The sequence below is a fragment of the Elephantulus edwardii genome, unplaced genomic scaffold (genome assembly GCF_000299155.1).
Source record: "Elephantulus edwardii isolate Elephantulus edwardi_28Jun2011 unplaced genomic scaffold, EleEdw1.0 scaffold00268, whole genome shotgun sequence".
Lineage (NCBI taxonomy): Eukaryota > Metazoa > Chordata > Mammalia > Macroscelidea > Macroscelididae > Elephantulus > Elephantulus edwardii.
The window spans coordinates 1,782,342-1,800,736 of NW_006400018.1; the positions used below are offsets into that span (position 1 = coordinate 1,782,342).

Consider the following 18,395-nt stretch of genomic DNA (forward strand, 5'->3'; position numbering starts at 1 on the left):
GCCGCCGAGGGCGGGAGGGAGTGGTGCGGGCCTAGCCGGAGGGCGAGGAGGGGCCTGGATGGGCGGGAGGCGGTGCGGCTGCGAGCGGCCTTCGCGGGCCCGCGGGGCTCGGACCGCCTGGAGGCAGGGGCGGCGGCCGGGGGCTGCGGGCTTGGCCTCCGCCACCCTTCGCAGAGGCTTCTGGAACCGAGGCCTGGGCTTCGCCGTCGCACGGCACACGGCTGCGGCGTAACGCGGGGCCGAGGCCGAGGGTGATGGGCAGCTGGCCCCGCGAGCCTCGGCCACTGGGAAGGCGGGAGGCGGCGCGAGACTGGGGGCGGGCCGCGGGGCGCCGAGCTCCGATGCCGCCGAGCTCCGGTGCTGGGATGCCGCGTCGCTGGGATGCCCCTGCCCGCCTCCCTGCCTCGTCCCTCCTAACTTTGGCCCTTTTTTGGATACCGCAGTGGCATCCTTCTTACCTCTCCCCTTCTCCGGGCTCGAGATCATCCCTCTGGAGCCATGTCAGAAGGAGTGGATTTGATTGACATATATGCGGACGAAGAGTTCAACCAGGTGAGGGGGTCATCGGGAACTTTGGGGCTTCCCTCCTTGGTTTTGGGGATGACTTTCAGCAAACTGGCGGTGGTTCAGAGCGGTGCCAGGCCTTGGGGACTTGAGAAGACTCAGCAGCTCTAGCTGGTTGAAGGAGAAAAGTTCTTACAACATGAACTCTCCTCCCAACTAAGAAAAACTTCGCCACCAAAGTAGAAGTTTGATTGTTGAATGAGCACAAAATCGGAAGATGATACCTCACAGGCCTTCAGCTAAAGAGATCGCAGAGTAGAAAGAATCCTTTTGTACAGCTGAGTGGCTACAACTCAGATTGCTAGTTATATATCATCTTTATGGCAGGATATCAGAACTTGTGCTGATCTGCTTTCAGGAATCTGGGAGGTAGGGGTTTATGCTTTCTGGATAAAGGTTCTTTACTTTTCAAGAAGACCAAGGTTGCTTTGAAAGGACAGGGCAGGACTGGAGCCACTTTCAACTCAGCAAGGGAAGATAAAACCTCTCTTTGTCAATTTGTATTATTTCCTTACGCAAGTCTATAGAGTTTTCTCTTTTGCAGAGAACTTCAGGACTACTGCTGGCTATCCCGCTCCACATTAATTTGAGCCCCTAGGCTTAATTTTAACGTCTTTGATTTAAGAGCAAATAAAATTGAGGCTTAATTGAGTGGTGTATCAACCCAGGGAACTTACTCCCTCGGGAAGCCTAAGTTAGGTGTGAATCTTCTCAAAGACTCAGTTATGTTTGCTGTGATATTCTCAGGGACAACGTTGATACTTGTTCTTTGGGATTTTCTCAAAACTTTTCCGCTGCTAGAGAAAAATGTAATCTGCACTCCTCCATTGTTATGGGAGTTGTTTTGTACCATCAAATTGGAAGCAACCTACAGGTAGCTCTCCAAAGGGCTTTCAGAGACAGTAAATTGCATGAAGCACTTGTTAACAGAAGACCAAAGAATGACATCCTTGAGCTGTGGTGGAGAAGAGCACTGAACTTCAGGTGGATGGCCAAGAGACCGAACAGATATGTCTTGGAGAGGGTGCAACCAAAGTGCTCTTTGGCTTTGCCTCACATGCTTTGGACATGTTGCTAGGAGGTGCTGCTCCTTGGTGAAGGAGTTGGGAAGGTGGAAGGTCGGCCAAGGAGAGGAAGACCCTCAACCAGGTGGATTGATATGATGACTGCTGCAATGTGCTCTGGTGTGTCAGGAAGTGTGAGGATGGCACAGGACAGGATTAGGTTCACATCTTTTATTCATAGTGTCGCTGTGAGTCAGACTCAACGTTATGGTCCCTAACAACAACAACAAGTTGTATGCGAGGAGATTGCCTACCTTTCTCCCTTGGAGCAGTTGGTGGATTCGGACTGTGCATCTTTGGGTTGGCAGTGCAGTTCCTTACCACTTTGTTGTTAGTTAGATGTCATTGAGTCCTATGACTCAGAGACCCTATGAACAAAAGATCTGAAACCTCTTCTCTCCTGTGCCTCCTCACACTTCCTGACACTCAAGAGCCCACTGCAGTTACCATGTCAGTCTACCTGGTTGAGGGTCTTTCTCTCCTTCACTGACCCTCCACCCTTCCTAGTGTCATGTCCTTCTTCATGGACGAGCCCCTTCTAGCAACATACTCAAAGTATGTGAGGCAAAGTCTCATCATTCTTGCCTCTAAAGAGCACTCTGGCTGCATCCTTTCTAAGACATATCTGTTCGTTCTCATGGCTGTCACAACTTAGCCAATCTGTTTTACATCTTCTTTTCCGTTTTCCGTCATGACTGACTCTAGTCCTTAGAAGCCCATAGGTATTTTGGTGTAATAAATTTTGTTTCAAGGGGAAGTAATAAATTTTGTTTCAAGGGGAAGTATGTGGGAGGCACCAGTTAAAAAACCAGGTGTAGATTTGTGCACTTTCCCTAAATGGGTTTGTTGATCTCTTAATATTGAAGAACAGCATACAGAGATTTCCTCTTCCATGAAACAATCCTATTATGTTCAGTTTGGAAATCTTGAGGTTAGATCCCAAGAATGTTCCAAAGTCTCTGTTTAAAAACTTAATTCTGTTTTGCTTAGATTGCTTTCAGCACCATCTTGCTTAGGTAAGGTGATTCTTCCTATTGGTATTTTCTAATGGGTACATAGAAGAACCTGGAAAGAAAATAAAGAAATACAAGAGGAGGCTCCCTGCTAGGGCCTGACTGTGCTGTGAGGCAGCAAAAAGGATACATGCCATTTCAGATGAGGGGGATAGGAGTTAGTCTGAGGGCTTTTCCAATTGATGACATTTACATTCAACTTTTAAGGAGCTTTAAGTTTTCTAACATGAATTTAAAGTATCCACTGAAATCAAAAGAGTAAGGTAATAATCTCTTTGTACCCATTATGTGACGTTACTCATTGTACTTTTTCTCCACGTTGTAAAAATATGTGTACACTTGGCAGTTTCCACCTTCTCTACCTGTACAATTCAGTTATATTAATTGTTTTCATAGCACATTGTAGTGGTAACCATTATCCACCAGTTACATTTAACTACTTCCCCTTGTCTCCTCAGGTGACATCTCCACATGGCTGCTAATGAATGGTTTTAAATATGTTGGGAGAGGTGCTTTTAATATTAAAAAATCAACTGTGAATAGATGAGAAAGCATTAGTGTATTAATTTAGTTGTAAATCATTGTTTCTTGAACTTTTCCTGTTCCTCTGGATTTGTGAATGGATGATTGCTCTTTCTGGTAATCATTCCAACTTGTAAGCCATGGACTACAAGCCTTGTCCACTGGGCACTTCTTTATCATGGTACAAGTTGTGGGCTTTAACAATTTGTTCTCTGATCTCTTTTGTTTCCTTTGTAACTTTTTTACGATCCTAAGACCTGTGATGGTATGTGGAGAGCTCAGTAGAGATTTATTCCAGGCAGAGAATATGTGATACAAGGCAAATTGAATAAAATAAAGATTTTAAATGTTTTATATCTTATAGAAGGCAAGAGGAGAGTACTTTTCATAGAAGGCAAGAGGACTTTTCATCGTATAAAAGGGTTTTGGGGGTTTTTTGTTTGTTTTTTTTTTATTTACAAAACTGGTTTTCATGTAGCCTAAAAGCTGCTAAAGAAAATTCTTATTTGGCTAGAACTGTTAGGAGATTTAAACTGAAGGCAGCGTTGACTCTGATACTGTTGTAAGAATGGTATTGATTGAGCCCACGCTGGCCCATGCACATAAGATCCCTCTTGGCCCCTCAGTGTATTTTGCTCCCCAAGGAAAGGGAGCACCATCTTCAGTGGAACATTGTGCCGACACCTGGATCTCCCAGGGCACGTGCTTTGGAGAGCTGCTTCTGCTTCGTCTGTCTTACAGTGAGACACCTCAGATCCACAGCTGCTCTTTGGGCTGAGAGCTCTGGATTGGTGGTATAGAGCTGTCACTCTGCTGAGCGTGTTACTGTGTTTATTCCCATATTGAGGAAGGCTTTGCTAATATGCCCAGCTCCCTTAGTAACTTCAGCAAGTGTTTATTGAGCCTTTGAATTGTGGGGTTCGCAAGAAATATTAGACATATCGTTAACCACCAAAAGAACAAATAAATCTGACTTGGAAGAATGCCGCCAGGGTGCTTTTAGAGGCAAGAATGGCGAGGCTTCAACTCACATGATTTGGGTGGTTGTTAGGTGCAGTTGAGTCAGCTATGACTCATAACGATCTATACACAACAACACTGAACCCTGCTCTGTCCTGAGCCGAGCTCACTGACTCTGACATCTACCCCATTACATCAGTTACTGTGTCACTTGTCTCATCAGGGTCTTCCTCTGTTGTGCTGTCCCCCAACCCTTCCAAACATGATATCCTTCTCCGAAGATTGGTCTCTCCTGGCTACATGCCCAGAGTATATGAGACAGAGTTTCAAAATACTAGCCTCCAAGGAGCAGCTTGCTTTCACCCTCTCCAGGACAGACCTGTTAGAGTTCTTTAGACACACGGCTCAAAGGCATCAATTCTTTTTGTTCATTTTCCAGCTCTCTGATGCAGTAATCATGCATAATTTGGGTATATTCTCAATAGAGACTGGTCTCCAAAGAAGGACATAATGTTTAGAAAAGTAGAGGGTCAGCAAAGGAAAGACCCTCCACAGCTGGTTTGGGAGCATGGCCTCAAGCATAGCAGAGATTGTGAGGAGGCTGCCAGGGTTTTCTCCCTTGTACAGAGGATCACCATGAGCTGGGCCCACTGAACAGCTGTCACCACCTCTGGCAGTACTGTGCCAGGACTGCTGAGGTTTGAAAGCAAACAACCTGTCATCAAAGAGGTTCCAATCTGTTGGATGAGAACAGTAGGCAGTGAGAGTACAGAGTTAACTAGTGAAATGATAAGGCAAGAGAGTATAGAGTAAAGATTGTGTAAATGGTGATTATAAATATTCTAATGCAACAGTGATGTTGAAATAGGTTACTCTGAAAAAGATAAATCTTACACTAGTTACTTAGATATCATGAAGGAGGAGAAGAAAAGAGGACCTTTGAGCATAGCAGTGAAGATCTTGGCTGTGTTTAAACCTAATCTGTCACTGAATAAATCTCAGGCCCTTATCATAAGTTTTCCTGTCTTAACAGTTGAAGAGTAAAATGAATTTGTGGCCCTTGCAGATTGAAATCCAAACACAATTTGACAGCACCTTTCTTCAGTTGACCCCAGTAAGCCTGCCATGCTGATGAATTCTCACCACTTTGAACTGAAGCATTGTAACTCAGGGAAGCCATTTGAATCTTGTGAATTTTGTATTTGTTGAATCCTCTTAAATTTCTGAAGATAGTATTCCTTATACCAACTTTCCCAGGGTTGAGTCTCTCACTTTTTCTGAGGGACCTTGAAATAGATTGTCTGGACTTGGAATAAAGAGAATCTCCTTACATGTTTGGTATCTAAGCCATCCAAACCTGTTTGTTGCCAATGGCAATTTGTATATTGCCACTTTTATATACACATCTAAATCACAACTCCTGTGTAGAAGGAATTCTGACTTGGCTGTACTATTATCTAAGATAGTATGGTTTTAAGTTCTATTTCAAAGTCTTTGAAAACTAGAAAGAACGAAAACTGGTGTGAAATAATGCTTTCAACACATTAGATAATTAAATAGCACCAAGTGAATGGGACTTGTAAGTTCTTTTCTCTGCATTGGACTGTTAAGATCAAATCACTGTATTTAGAACATGATTTGTTTGCCATTGAATCAGACTGACTTGGAGCAGACCCTCCAGCAGTTTTCCAGAGACAGTAAATTGCACTGGAGGCAATTGCCCATCTTTCTCCTGCAGAGCAGCTAGGAGATTTTAACTGTGTGCTTTTGGGATTACAGTACGGCATCTTACCACTAGACCAGAGCGTTGAGAATGTGATTTATTTTTATTATTGTTGTTATTATGTGCCCTTAAGTCACTTGGAATTCATAGTGACTCTACGCACAGTAGCTCTGGACCCTGCTCTATCCTGAGCCAGTCTCTCACACACCTACCCACTTTACCCCAGTTATTGTATCAGTTCATCTCATCCTGGGTTTTCCTCTCTTGCACTGTCCCTTAATTTTTCCAAGCATGATATCCTTCTCCAGAGACTGTCTTCCCGCTCCCCCCCCCAGCTGTATGACCAATGTATATGAGATAATCAAAATTCTTGCCTCCAAGGAGCAGCTTGGTTTCACCCTCTCTAGAGCAGACCTGCTCACATGGCAGTCCATGGTATATTTAAAACTCTTCTGCAACACCACAACTAAAGGCATCAGTTGTGAAGCTTTGATGCATACCAAGTAGTTGTGAAGACTGTGGCCTGGATCAGACACCTCTTAGTCTCTAGACTGACATCCTTGCTCTTAAGCACTCTGGAGAGATCCTTGACAGCAGATTTCCCTAAAGCATTTAGTCTTTTGATTTCCTTACTGCTGGTGCCAAGGGTGTTGATTGTGGAACCGAACAAGCTGAAATTGTTAACAATCTCATCTCTTCTCCATCTATCACAGTGCTACCAGTTGTCCTAATAGTGAGAATCTCTTGTTTTCTTGATGTTGAGCTTCAATCCATATTGCAAATTACAGTCTTTGACTCTCTGCAGCAGATGCTTCAGGCCCTCATTTTCAGCAGGTAAGGTGATGTCATCAGCATAATGCAGGTTCTTAATGAGTCTTCCTCCAATCTTCATGTCACATTTCTTCCTCATAAAGTCTAGCCTCTAGAATGATCCATTCTGCATACAGATTGAAAAGGTATGGAGACAGGACACATCCCTGAGACATTCTTCTGATTTTGAACGTGTAGTGTTTTCCTTGCTCTGTTCTGATGACTGCCTCCTGGTCCAAGTACAGGTTTCGCATGAGTCCAGTCAGGTGTTCTGGGATTCCCATTCTCCTTAAAGTTAACTACAGTTTGTTATGATCCGCACAGTCAAATGCCTTTGAAACACAGACATTCCTCTGGTATTCTCTGCTTTCAGCCAAGATCAATCTGACATTATCATTGATGTGCCCCTAGGGTAGTGTTATGGCCTCTTCTAGATCTGTCATTTGTCTAGAGTTGTGTTTTTGAAACACAGTCTATGACATTTTAGCAGATGACTTAAACAGAAAATGTTTGTCAAGTTGTCAGCCATTGCTAACTTCTCATGAGTTCATTTTCCTCCTGAGTTCATTGACCACCTTATCCTCTAGTGAGTTCTGTCTTCATCATGTATGGACACTTTTTCCTACAAGAACCTCTCTGTGGTTTTCGCTTGGAAACATTCTTGCGTGCAAGTGCCTTGCTGACTATTAAATTGTCCCTAAAAAGTTCACCCTTTTGCCCTTATCTTTCTGATTATATTTTTACAGGATCACTTTCCTGGGGGTTTTCATAACATTGTCATTTGGAATTAGGCACATGCTAAAGGAAGTGTTGATATAAGTAGACTCTATCTTGCTCACAAGTGTTATCTTCGTGTACATGTTTTTTCATTGAGCTGCTGAAAAACTGAGAAGCTATAACATTGCTTCCAAAAAGATGTGAAAATTACTTTTGTGGCCAAGTTTCTTCTCTAGTCTTTTTTTTTTTTTCGAAGGCACATGAGTAATTATTGTTTTATTCTGTCACACATAAAGTTGCCATCATGGCACCTAACAACTGCATTTGTTGAGAGTCTTCTGTGCCCAGTCTTAGATCCAGTGTGCTGAAGGGGAATAAAGACAGAGAAGACATTGATTGCCAGGCTTTATTTACGATGTGGCAGGAAATGATGATTTTCTGTTTCTGAATGACTGCAGAAGGTTTTCCTTTTGCCTGTCCCTTCCCCTCCCAGTCCGTCAACCTGGAACGTGAGAACTCACTCCTCCAGATTGAACCTGTATATTATTTTTCTTTGAAGGTTTCATAATCCTCTAAAAATGAATTTTTGCTCCACCCCATTCTCACAATGCTGGTTACAGAATCCTGATATCTATTTTCTTTTTTAAAAAAAGTGACTTTTTAAAAAAAATTTTATTATTAATTTCAGTAAACATTTACAGAGACTTTGGATTTCCATTCATTCATTGTTGCACTTCCCTCCCCTCCTATCCCTCCCCCCAGTACATGACCCTCTTGGAAAAGTAAAAGACAAATTCTTTTCATTGTTTTACAAACCCTCCCCCAGGTCCACTCCATCATGTAGCCTTCGCTCTAGACTCCTGTCTTGACAAAAATACCTAATCACATATCCCTTTTAAACAGTTTTCTCCCTCATCTGTTCTAATGCAATATACATTCTTTATCCCATCTTTCTCAGTCTCTCCCCAACCCCAAGGTCAGTCCCGTTTTACAACAGTGGCACCATGCAATATTTGTCCTTTTGTGACTGAGCTACTTCACTTAGCATAATGTCCTCAGGGGTCACCCATTTTTGGTAATACTGCGTGAGTTCCTTGTTTTTCAATGCAGCATAGTATTCTGTTTTATGAATATACCACATCTTCTCTATCTATTCGTTTGTTGATGGGCACTTAGGTTGTTTCCAACTCCTTGCTATTGTGAACAAAGCTGCAATAAAACATGGGTGTGCATATATCTGCTTGGATGTCAGTTATGGTCTCTTCAGGGTATATTCCCAGTAGTGGAATTGCTGGGTCAAATGGTGTCTCTATTTGTAACTTCTTGAGAAAGCGCCATACCGCCTTCCACAGTGATTGCACCATTTTACACTCCCACCAACAGTGAATAAAGGTTCCAGTTTCTCCACAACCTTGCCAGCATTTGTTGCTTGCTGTTCTCTTAAATTTTGCTGTTCTGACTGGGGTGAGATGATATAGTTGTTTTAATTTGCATCTCTCTTAGAGCTAGGGATTTTGAACATTTCTTCATATGCTTGTTAGTCATCTCAATGTCTTCTTAGATGAAGTTCATATTCCTGGGCCCATTTTTCTATTGGATTATTTACCTTTATCTTGTTGTGGTACTCAAGTAGTTTATAAATTCTGGATAGAAGTCTCTTATGTGATACGTCATTACCAAATACTTTTTCCCAGTCAGTGGCTTCCCTTTTTACCCTGTTGGAGAAGTGCTTGGATGTGCTCTTCTCTAGTCTTAGAAACGGTAGTAATTGTTCTTGAGGTTACCTGTCCTGCCTTTGATTAGAGGAACTAACTTCTTCAGGAAATTGTACAAGTTACCTTGGCGCTGCCTTTATTTCAGATGAGGTAATAAACTATAGATTCCCCAGAAGATGTTGAATTTCTAAGAATTCACTGTCTGCCATTATTAGTACCTCTACTCAGTGCTATTTGAATGCTTTAGAAAAATACCTGTTGGATCCTTAAATGTTTCTCTGTGGCAGTGAAACCTTAAGTCATTGGGGTATCTTTATAGTAGTAGGTCTTGTGATTTTAGTAGTGTGGGTACATAATATTTAAGAGCCAAGGGTTACTTTCCGTACACCTTCCACGATACACGTGTATATTGTAATTGCTTACTGTGACAGCCTAGAGTGTGGATATTTGTCCTGGTTTCTGATGTGAATGCCAAGAGATCTTCCTGCTTTTTACATACCACTGAACTCCAGTACTGCTCAGTGATGTGTCTTATGTGTCATGGCGATGCATCAGGTCTCAATGTCATTTAAGAAGTGGAACAAATTTACAGAACAAAAAACCGAGTTGATTCTGATTCAGTGACCCTGTAGGATAGAATGGAACCATTCAGTAAAACTTTAGAGGTTTTGAATCTTTACTGAATCAAGCTGCCAGTCTCCTCCCTTGGTGTAACAGCAGCTGACCCCCTTAACTGCACAATTCAGAAAGGAAAAAAGTTAGTCCTTGGCCTTCTGTTGCTTTTTAGATTTCTTCAACGGTCACAAGGCAGTACTTTTTATTGTGAGCACCTCTTGACCTTCAAAATAGTGTAATGGAAACTTACTCTATTCTAATTATGTTGTTTTTGTTGTTAATGTACTGTCGATTCTGATCTAAACCATAGCTGACCTTGCCTTTGCTTTTCAGAGGCAGTAAATCTCATGGGAGGAGATTGCCTATCTTTCTCTCACAGAGCAGCTAGTCAGTTCAAACCATGTACTTTTTCCCGTTGACGTTGCAGTTTTTTCCACTAAGCCACCAGAATTCCTCAATAAATTACATGAGAAGTGATTGCCCATCTTTCTCCTGCAGAGCAGCTGGTGGATTTGAACAAGGTGTGTTTGGGTTAGCAGCACAACTCTTTACCACTAAGCAGCCAGAGCTCCCTTAATGTGTCTTGGATTTGATCTTTAGAAGGTGACCTCATTGATAATAGGTCATCTCATAATATAATCTTAGTAACATGCATTTGATTCTTAGTTTGCTTTCTTAATCATTATGTTCCTTTCATTCTCACAGGTGGCTAAAGCCCTTAGACATAGCAGGGTACTAATAGTCTTTGACACACCTATGTAAGCAAGTTGTCATTATGTGCTGTTGTCTCTGACTCATAGCAACCCTATGTACAACAGCTCTGGAGCCTGCCTTGTCCTCAGCCAGTCTCACTGACTCTGACACACTGATCCCCATTACCATAGTGTCAACCCATTTCATCTGGGATCTTCTTCACCTGTGCTGTCCCTTGACTCTTCAAGCATGATGTCCTTCTCTAAGGACTAGTTTTCCTGGCCTCATTCCCAGATTATGTGGGATGGAGCTTCAAAATCCTTGCATGCAAGGAAAAACTTGGTTTTGCCAACTCCAAGACAGATCTGTTCTCATGGCAGTACATGGTATGTTTAAAATTTTCTCCAACACCACAGCTCAAAGGCATTAATTATTCTTCTGTCATCCTTGGCTGTTGCCCAGCTCTGATGCATAGCAAGTAATTGTGAAGACCATGGTCTGAGTCAGGCACCCCTTAGTCTCTAGACTGGCATCCTTGCTCTTCGGCACCCTAGAGCGGTCCTTGGCAGCAGATTTTCTTCGTGTAATTCATCTTTTGATGTCCTGACTGCTAATGTCAAGACTGTTGATTTGATGTCCTGACTGATAATGTCAAGACTGTTGTATATGTAGCCATAAGTATAATAATATCCTTAAAATGGGGAATTTTCCCCCTAAAATTAGGATAGGGATAATGATACACTGTTTTACAAAGTATTTAAACATACTACTTTTAAGCAAACTTTGTCAACAAGATGAAAGGTTTGCAAACCCACCTTTGCCTACCCCTCCGACCTTAGGACCCAGAGTTCAACAACACAGATCAGATTGACCTGTATGATGATGTACTGACAGCCACTTCCCAGCCCTCCGATGACAGAAGCAGCAGCACTGAGCCTCCACCGCCCGTTCGCCAAGAGCCGTCTCCCAAGCCCAACAACAAGACTCCTGCAATTCTCTACACGTACAGTGGACTGCGTAACAGACGGGCTGCCGTCTATGTGGGCAGCTTCTCCTGGGTGAGCAGGACAACCAGAATGGCTACGGGTGGGCTGGATGGGACGTGCTGGGGGGTGATGGCATCTTCAGGAATCACATTGGCTGTTCTATGCTCTGATGGGGTTGGGTTTCTTTCTCCTGGGGTCAGATTGGATTGATCCCTCAAAGAGTTCTGCTGAGCACATACTGTGCTGAAGAAAACAATGATTAAGTGGGTAGTTGGTTTTTGTGCAGTGTTGTTACTGCCCCTGACCCTGGGGCTTTATGTCTAGCAGGGTCATCTGTGGGACGAGATTTCAGAGTGAACACCTTGAACTCTTGGTGGCCATTAGATGGTCCTGTGATAATGGTGGGTGACGGGGACCAAAGGCCTTGCTAGCTCTAGTGCTCTGGGTAGGTGGTGACTGTTGTTCTACAAAAGTTATAACCTGTTTTGGGGCTTGGGGTTGGGGGTGGGTTTTCCAAGTTAGGAACTATATGTTCAAGGGGAAAGTTTATGGCAGTGGGGTAATCTAGCCTAGCAGATCAATCATTAAAGCTACCAGTAATCATTGGAATTGATGACCAGCTAGCCCACATGGCAGTCAAAGTTAATAGGTTTTAATCTTAATTTCTAAATATGGGGATTAAGGAGGTGGTGGTTTGGAGTTCTTCATTAAGTCAGGACTTTAAGAAAAGCCTTTGCTAACTAAAATCTTGCTAGGCTCTTGGGTTCCTGGGGGAGACCGAGTTGTGACTAGATCTTAGGGGGGCATTTGGGGTGGGGGAGGGGTGGTAGCTCTTGACAGTTCTTCCTTTTCCATCTTGCCGGCCCCAGTGGACAACAGACCAGCAGCTGATCCAGGTTATTCGCTCTATAGGAGTCTATGATGTGGTGGAATTGAAATTTGCAGAGAATCGAGCAAATGGCCAGTCTAAAGGGTGAGGTCTGAATTTTGAGACACTCATTTCACTTTGTAACCATTTGGATAATAGATTTGCACTGTGTTTTGATGCTCATTTTATCCTTTCTGCCCTGGCCCAGTTTACTGCCTTGGTTCTGGAAAACCATCTTAGAGTAAGGATGTAACTGTAATGTACTGGAACATCCATCCATGGGGGTGGAGAGCGGGAGCTAAGAAAACTGGTTTTGAATTGTCCATTAGCAGGAAGAGAGCAAAGCAGCACCTTTGTGCTGTAGTTTAATGTATATTTTATTAGTACCAAGATATTCTGCACTTTGTTTTTATCAGTTTTCTAGTGAATCTCATTAACTTTTTCTTTTTCTTGCTCAAGATATGCTGAGGTGGTGGTCGCCTCTGAGAATTCTGTCCACAAATTGTTGGAACTTCTGCCAGGGAAAGTTCTAAATGGTGAAAAAGTGGACGTGAGGCCAGCCACCAGGCAAAATCTGTCACAGTTTGAAGCACAGGCTCGGAAACGTGAGTGCGTCCGAGTCCCAAGAGGGGGTACGTGGAGACCATCTGTATGAAAGGGGGGAGGTTTGTGGGCTGGTTTTGTCTGGTGCAGGCACAGCTTGCTGTGGGGGAAGGAGAGGGTGGTTATGGGTAACAGAATGGCTGATGGGTAGGAAAGAATGCCGCTCGTGGAGTCAAGTACATCCAGACTAGAGTTCAACTGTGCCTTTAACCTTGGACAGGTCACTTCACGGAGTAGGGCCATTTCTGAATTAGGTGGTGGCTAAGTCTCTATCAACTCTAAATTCTGTGATTTTAGTCCAAAAATCATGTAAAGTAAATGAATTTTAACTGCAGCCATTCTGTATTATAATTTAGAAATCATGTACAAAGGAAATAGGTATCTCTGTGAATTATCAAGAAGCCACCTGTCATGTAACAGTGACGTCGTTTTGTCATAAATGTGTGTTGGAAGCATGGTGTGCAGGAAACATTCCAAGAGAAGTGGAGATAAGAACTTAGTGTTTATCCAGCTTCGTTTGGAGGAAGGGACGCCTTTCCAGTTGCTGAATGTTTTGGGCTGCTTGGCAAATGTACCCCATTAATAAAGTTTCCTCATACTACCTTAGCTTGACCCCTCCAGTTTATGGTCCTCCTTCATTCTGATTGTACTCACCAAGCAACCATCTGGTACTAATTTGATTTCCCGGCTAGGCTCTCCTACTGGGAAGAGAATACGCTGGCCAGCTGACACACGTATTCCATCCAGTCTGCTTGGCAACTCCGTTTCTCATTGTAAATTAATAAATATTCTGGTTTGTGAATCAGTGTCTTGTGAGTTTGGTTAGGATAACTCAGTCTCCAAGGTCCAGTCACCTCAGGTGAAGTGATAAAACCCGAGTTTCTGAACCTATGAAAACGAAGGACTAGACCTTGAACTGTGCTGACCTCACAGAGTGCAGCCCAGTCTGACCCAATCGACCACCTTCACCTTTTTATTAATGCAGCAGGGTGATAGCCCAGCTCCACTGCCCACTCTGTCATTGAAGAGTAATGCCTGTATTGATCAGGTGTATCACCCAGGTGACAATCTGTCCAGCTGACTTGTAAAACACCAGCTGTTCTTTCGCCAGGTTGAGAATCTGGAGAGATAGAACATGAGCTCCAGGCATGTACTTTCCTTCCTTGACAGTCTGGATTTTCACAGCCCTTCCATCTCAGAGTCTGTCATTCAGTCCTCTTGACACTGTCTCCTGCTAAGGTGTCCTGTGCATTGGTCTGGGGGTAGCCTTTCTGTCTCCACTCTACTGCTTTTCCCTTGTTTCCTTTCTAAATCTGACATGGTGTTGGTTACCATGGATGTTTTTCTACTGATTTGGGCTCTGATTTGTCCTTTCTCTGCTTAAAACTAGTTACCCCTCTTGGGACTTGTAGCCATAGAGACAAAACAGAACCCTGGCAAATGGTGGCTGGTAATGGGATTAACCTTCAGAGATTCACACTTGCCTAATAAATACCTCCTCTTTGTTTGTTTGAGAGACCTGTGGGAGGTGAAGAGTAAGAGTGCTGTGACAGGTGCTGGCCATCGAGTGGCGAGACCAAGGTGGTTTTGGGGATTAATGCCACCTCTGATTAGGAGTTGGGATCGATGAGAGAGCTTGTGTTTTAGAAACACATTTCTAAAACTCTGAACCTGCTAATGCATCTTTGTACCTCCAGGCATGCAAGGCCCTGACTGGTCATCTTCCACATTAACTTGAGAGTAGACTGAAGTCAGCAAAACCATGTTTAATCACAGGACTTGGCAGAATTGGAAGCCATGCGTCCATGGAGGCACAGTTGATCCCCTGTTGTGCACACCTGTGCTAGCACGCGACCAAGTCCCCAGTAGATGCCTTGTGGGGTCGAGGGGCCGGCATTATGACGTAGGAGGCCCTGCTATCAGCTGTGTGCCCTCTGCTCCTTGTCCAGGCAGCTCTTTCCTTGCCTTAATTTCCAGTTCTCTTTCTTCCTCACTTACTCTCCAATCTTCTGCTCTTCATACTGGAGTGTCTGTCTAACCTATTCCAGTGACCAGTCTTTAGATGAGGCTGAAAGTGTTATTAATACACACATCCTCAGGCCTCGCCTCCTTGCTGTGCCCTCAAGTCCCTGAACCTGTGACCGTGCTGCACATGTGCTGCAGAATGTGGTGTCAGTCTAAAGAGAGAGGCCCTGAACTCTTATCAGGAGAGGTGGGATTTCAAGTCAAGGAATCTAAGCAAGCAGCAGAGAGCACACTTGGCATGGATTACCAGGACCCCTCAACGCTTAGCTGAATAAAAGGCTGAATTAATTGTCTTCTTTGAGTACATATTGAAAGTGTACTTGGAATTCTGGCTGGAAAGCATACTTTGACCTAGAAGATCTGAGGGCTGCTGTCTCTTGATCTGTGCTGTAACTGACTTTTTCTCCGAGGCTAGCTGTGTTCCTCAGTATGATCTCAAAGGACTCTTACTGAAGGGTGAACTGGCCCGTGACTGAAACCTGGGCAGTAATATTACTTCTGTTTTGCCCCCTAGGAATACCTCCACGGGCCCACTCCCGAGACTCCAGTGACTCTGCTGATGGAAGGGCCACACCCTCTGAGAACCTTGTACCCTCATCTGCCCGTGTGGATAAGCCCCCCAGTGTGCTGCCCTACTTCAGTCGCCCTCCTTCAGCCCTCCCCCTGATGGGTCTGCCCCCACCCCCAATCCCACCTCCACCACCTCTCTCCTCAAGTTTTGGGGTCCCTCCTCCTCCTCCTGGTATCCACTACCAGCATCTCATGCCCCCACCTCCTCGATTACCTCCTCATCTGACTGTACCTCCCCCTGGGGCCATCCCACCTGCCCTTCACCTCAATCCAGCCTTCTTTCCCCCACCAAATGCCTCTGTGGGGCCTCCACCAGAAACTTACATGAAAACCTCTACACCGTACAACCACCATGGCAGGTAAGAACTCTGTCCCTCCTTTCACACAGGAGTTAAGCATATATAGTGCACTAGTTCTTGTTTTGTAACGATCTCTGAGGCAGAACTGACCCATCGCTGACCCTCTGGCAGGTTTTCAGAAACAGTGAATTACACATGAGGAGACTGTCCTATCTTTCTCCTCCAGAGTAGCTGGTAGATTCGAACCATATGCCTTCAGTTTAACAGTGCAGCTCCTTGCCGCTGAGCTCCCTAGTGAAGTGGACTGTGTTAATAAGAATTTTCACCCCAAGGGAGTAAGCACTAAATTCTTGTTTCTTACTCTTGTGAGATACCTACTGAGTGTTGAATCTTGGGAAGTAGTTAACCATCTATGTGTTAATGCTTTTGTTTGATGTTTCTTTGCATCTTATTCAGTAGGCTTCTGCAATCTCTTTTTAACAAGTTTGATGAAATCGAGGTCATTAAGTGAGTAGAATTTCTAAAGTGTATGACATACAACCTGTCAAAAATATGTGACATAAAGTCTGTCCTTAAAGAGCAGAGGAACTGTTTGAGAACCATTTAACACATAAAATAAAGCACAGTTAACACGTTTTGTAACTGAAAAACCAAACCCAATGCTATTAAGTAGATTCCAACTCTTGGATACCCTATGTGATACAGGTAGACCTACTTCATCAAATTTATTTTTGGGAGCTCTTCCCAGGCCTTTCGGGGTGAGTTTGAACCAGCAAGGTTAGAAGCTGATTGCAGACCGCCTGCTCCCTCCAGGGGTCTTAACAGTGCTGTAGAATGTGGCATCGATAACAAGGGGTCTGGGCAATCAGGAATGTTAATATCTCTGCAGCCGAGATTCGGGCGCTCCTCCCACTACAGTGAGTGAAGCAGAATTTGAGGAGATCATGAAGCGAAACAGAGCAATTTCCAGCAGTGCCATTTCTAAAGCGGTAGCGGGAGCCAGTGCAGGTAATTCCCATTGACCCATGCTACCTTCCCTTTGCCTTCATTCCCTCCATAATTTTATTGTTGACATTGACAGGAGCACCGTTAGGATTCTCCAGAGTGTTCTGTTTTAGAAAACAGTATGACCTGATTTCTTGGGTTTTTTGGAAAGCTTTAATGTTTAATAATAGTACTTATTTTCTCCATCCAAACCAACTTAGTGACTAGAAGATAATGATTAGATACCATTTGATTGCAGTATTTAGGCAGAGTGATAGTCCTTCTTCGTATAGATCTTAACCTTAGTCTCCGTGTGGTGGGTCCAATGTTGCGTGTAGACCACTGATTTTTTTAGAATGTCATTTTCACTAGACAGGAGTCTGAATTACTTCTGGGAGTCTAGATGCAACTGAGGTCTACCTCCATGTAGTCTTTTCTAGAAAGGCAAGTCTTTTGGACATCATATAACTTTTGCCCAACTCTCAGCTTTAAGTGAGCAGAACCAGAAATCATGATTCTGAAAGCTGCGAAATAATTGGTTCTGAAGAAAAGAGGATTTGAGAGGTTTCTGGGTCTGAGTTTCTCTGCAATGTTTGTATGTGTTGTCAAGTTGGAATGGAGCAGAGCTGACCCTGCTGTGGTTTTCAGAGCCTATGAACGAGGTCCGTCTTTAGAGAAAGCTGTTTGGGGATGGGTGCCTTGGGGTTGCCAGCACATCTTCTTCCCTCTGGGCCACAAGAGAGCCCCGTACTTCTCTGGTCTTATGTACTTAATGGGTCCCCAGCTCCGTGAATCCATTCCACCTGACAGCACATGCAACAACACATACCCTATGCGATCTTTGAAAGCATGGTTTTACCCAGAACTTAGTCTTTTTTTTTTCTGTAAGTTCTCATGAAGTAGGTTAAAGACAGAGTCAGTGTTCTCTTTTTCTTCCTATCAGAATATCTTCACTGACTTTAGTGAATCATCTTAAAATGAAAAAAGCAATACATGCTTACGACCACATATCCCCTCCTCAGAGAGTAAGAAAGCAGTCCCTGTGTCCTCTGACTGCCAGTGCCTCCCTTCTGACACGAGCGAGAACAGAATCTTTACCTCATTCCCTTTTTATGACTCCGACTACAAGAATTTCTTGAGTGCCTGCAGCACAAGAGCATGCCATCCTCTAACGGGGCTGATGTCCTGGTGTTTCTGGACCTTCACAGTTCACAGAGTTCCTATCACTTCCTTACACAGTGGAAGCTGGCAAACGACATCTCCGCTAGACTCCTGCCCCAAATATTGTGTCCTGTGTTGGCTTCTGTCCTTAATGCTTTTGACTTAGGAATAACGTTGTGCAGGTACTCACGGCGTAACCTCATCCTTGGGGCACGCAATGGCAAGTTAAGGAGCTAATTGTTGATGGCAGCATTATTTTTGTAAAACTATATGTCTACTGTTACATAAGTATGTATGCATATGAACATATGTGCCATCAAGTTGCCTGTCACTCATAGTGACCCTATTTACAACAGCTCTGAAGTCTGCCCTATTCTGAGCCAGTCTCACTGACTCTGATACACCTGCCCCCATTGTACGAGTTACTGTATCGATCCATTTCATCCAAGGTCTTCCTCTCCTGCATTTTCTCTCCGCTCTTCAGAGCATGATGTCCTTCTCCA

General features: G+C 43.9%; 1 protein-coding gene across 1 annotated transcript; it reads left to right on the forward strand.

Annotated features, from left to right (window-relative positions):
- The first annotated feature begins 58 nt into the window (after positions 1–58).
- Positions 59–16,769, forward strand: LOC102869289 (cleavage and polyadenylation specificity factor subunit 7-like). The gene is made up of 7 exons (XM_006899883.1): positions 59–228; positions 444–552; positions 11,236–11,454; positions 12,252–12,355; positions 12,710–12,855; positions 15,393–15,807; positions 16,637–16,769. The coding sequence occupies exons 1-7, from the start codon at positions 59–61 to the stop codon at positions 16,767–16,769; spliced, it is 1,296 nt and encodes a 431-aa protein (XP_006899945.1).
- The last annotated feature ends 1,626 nt before the right edge of the window (positions 16,770–18,395 follow it).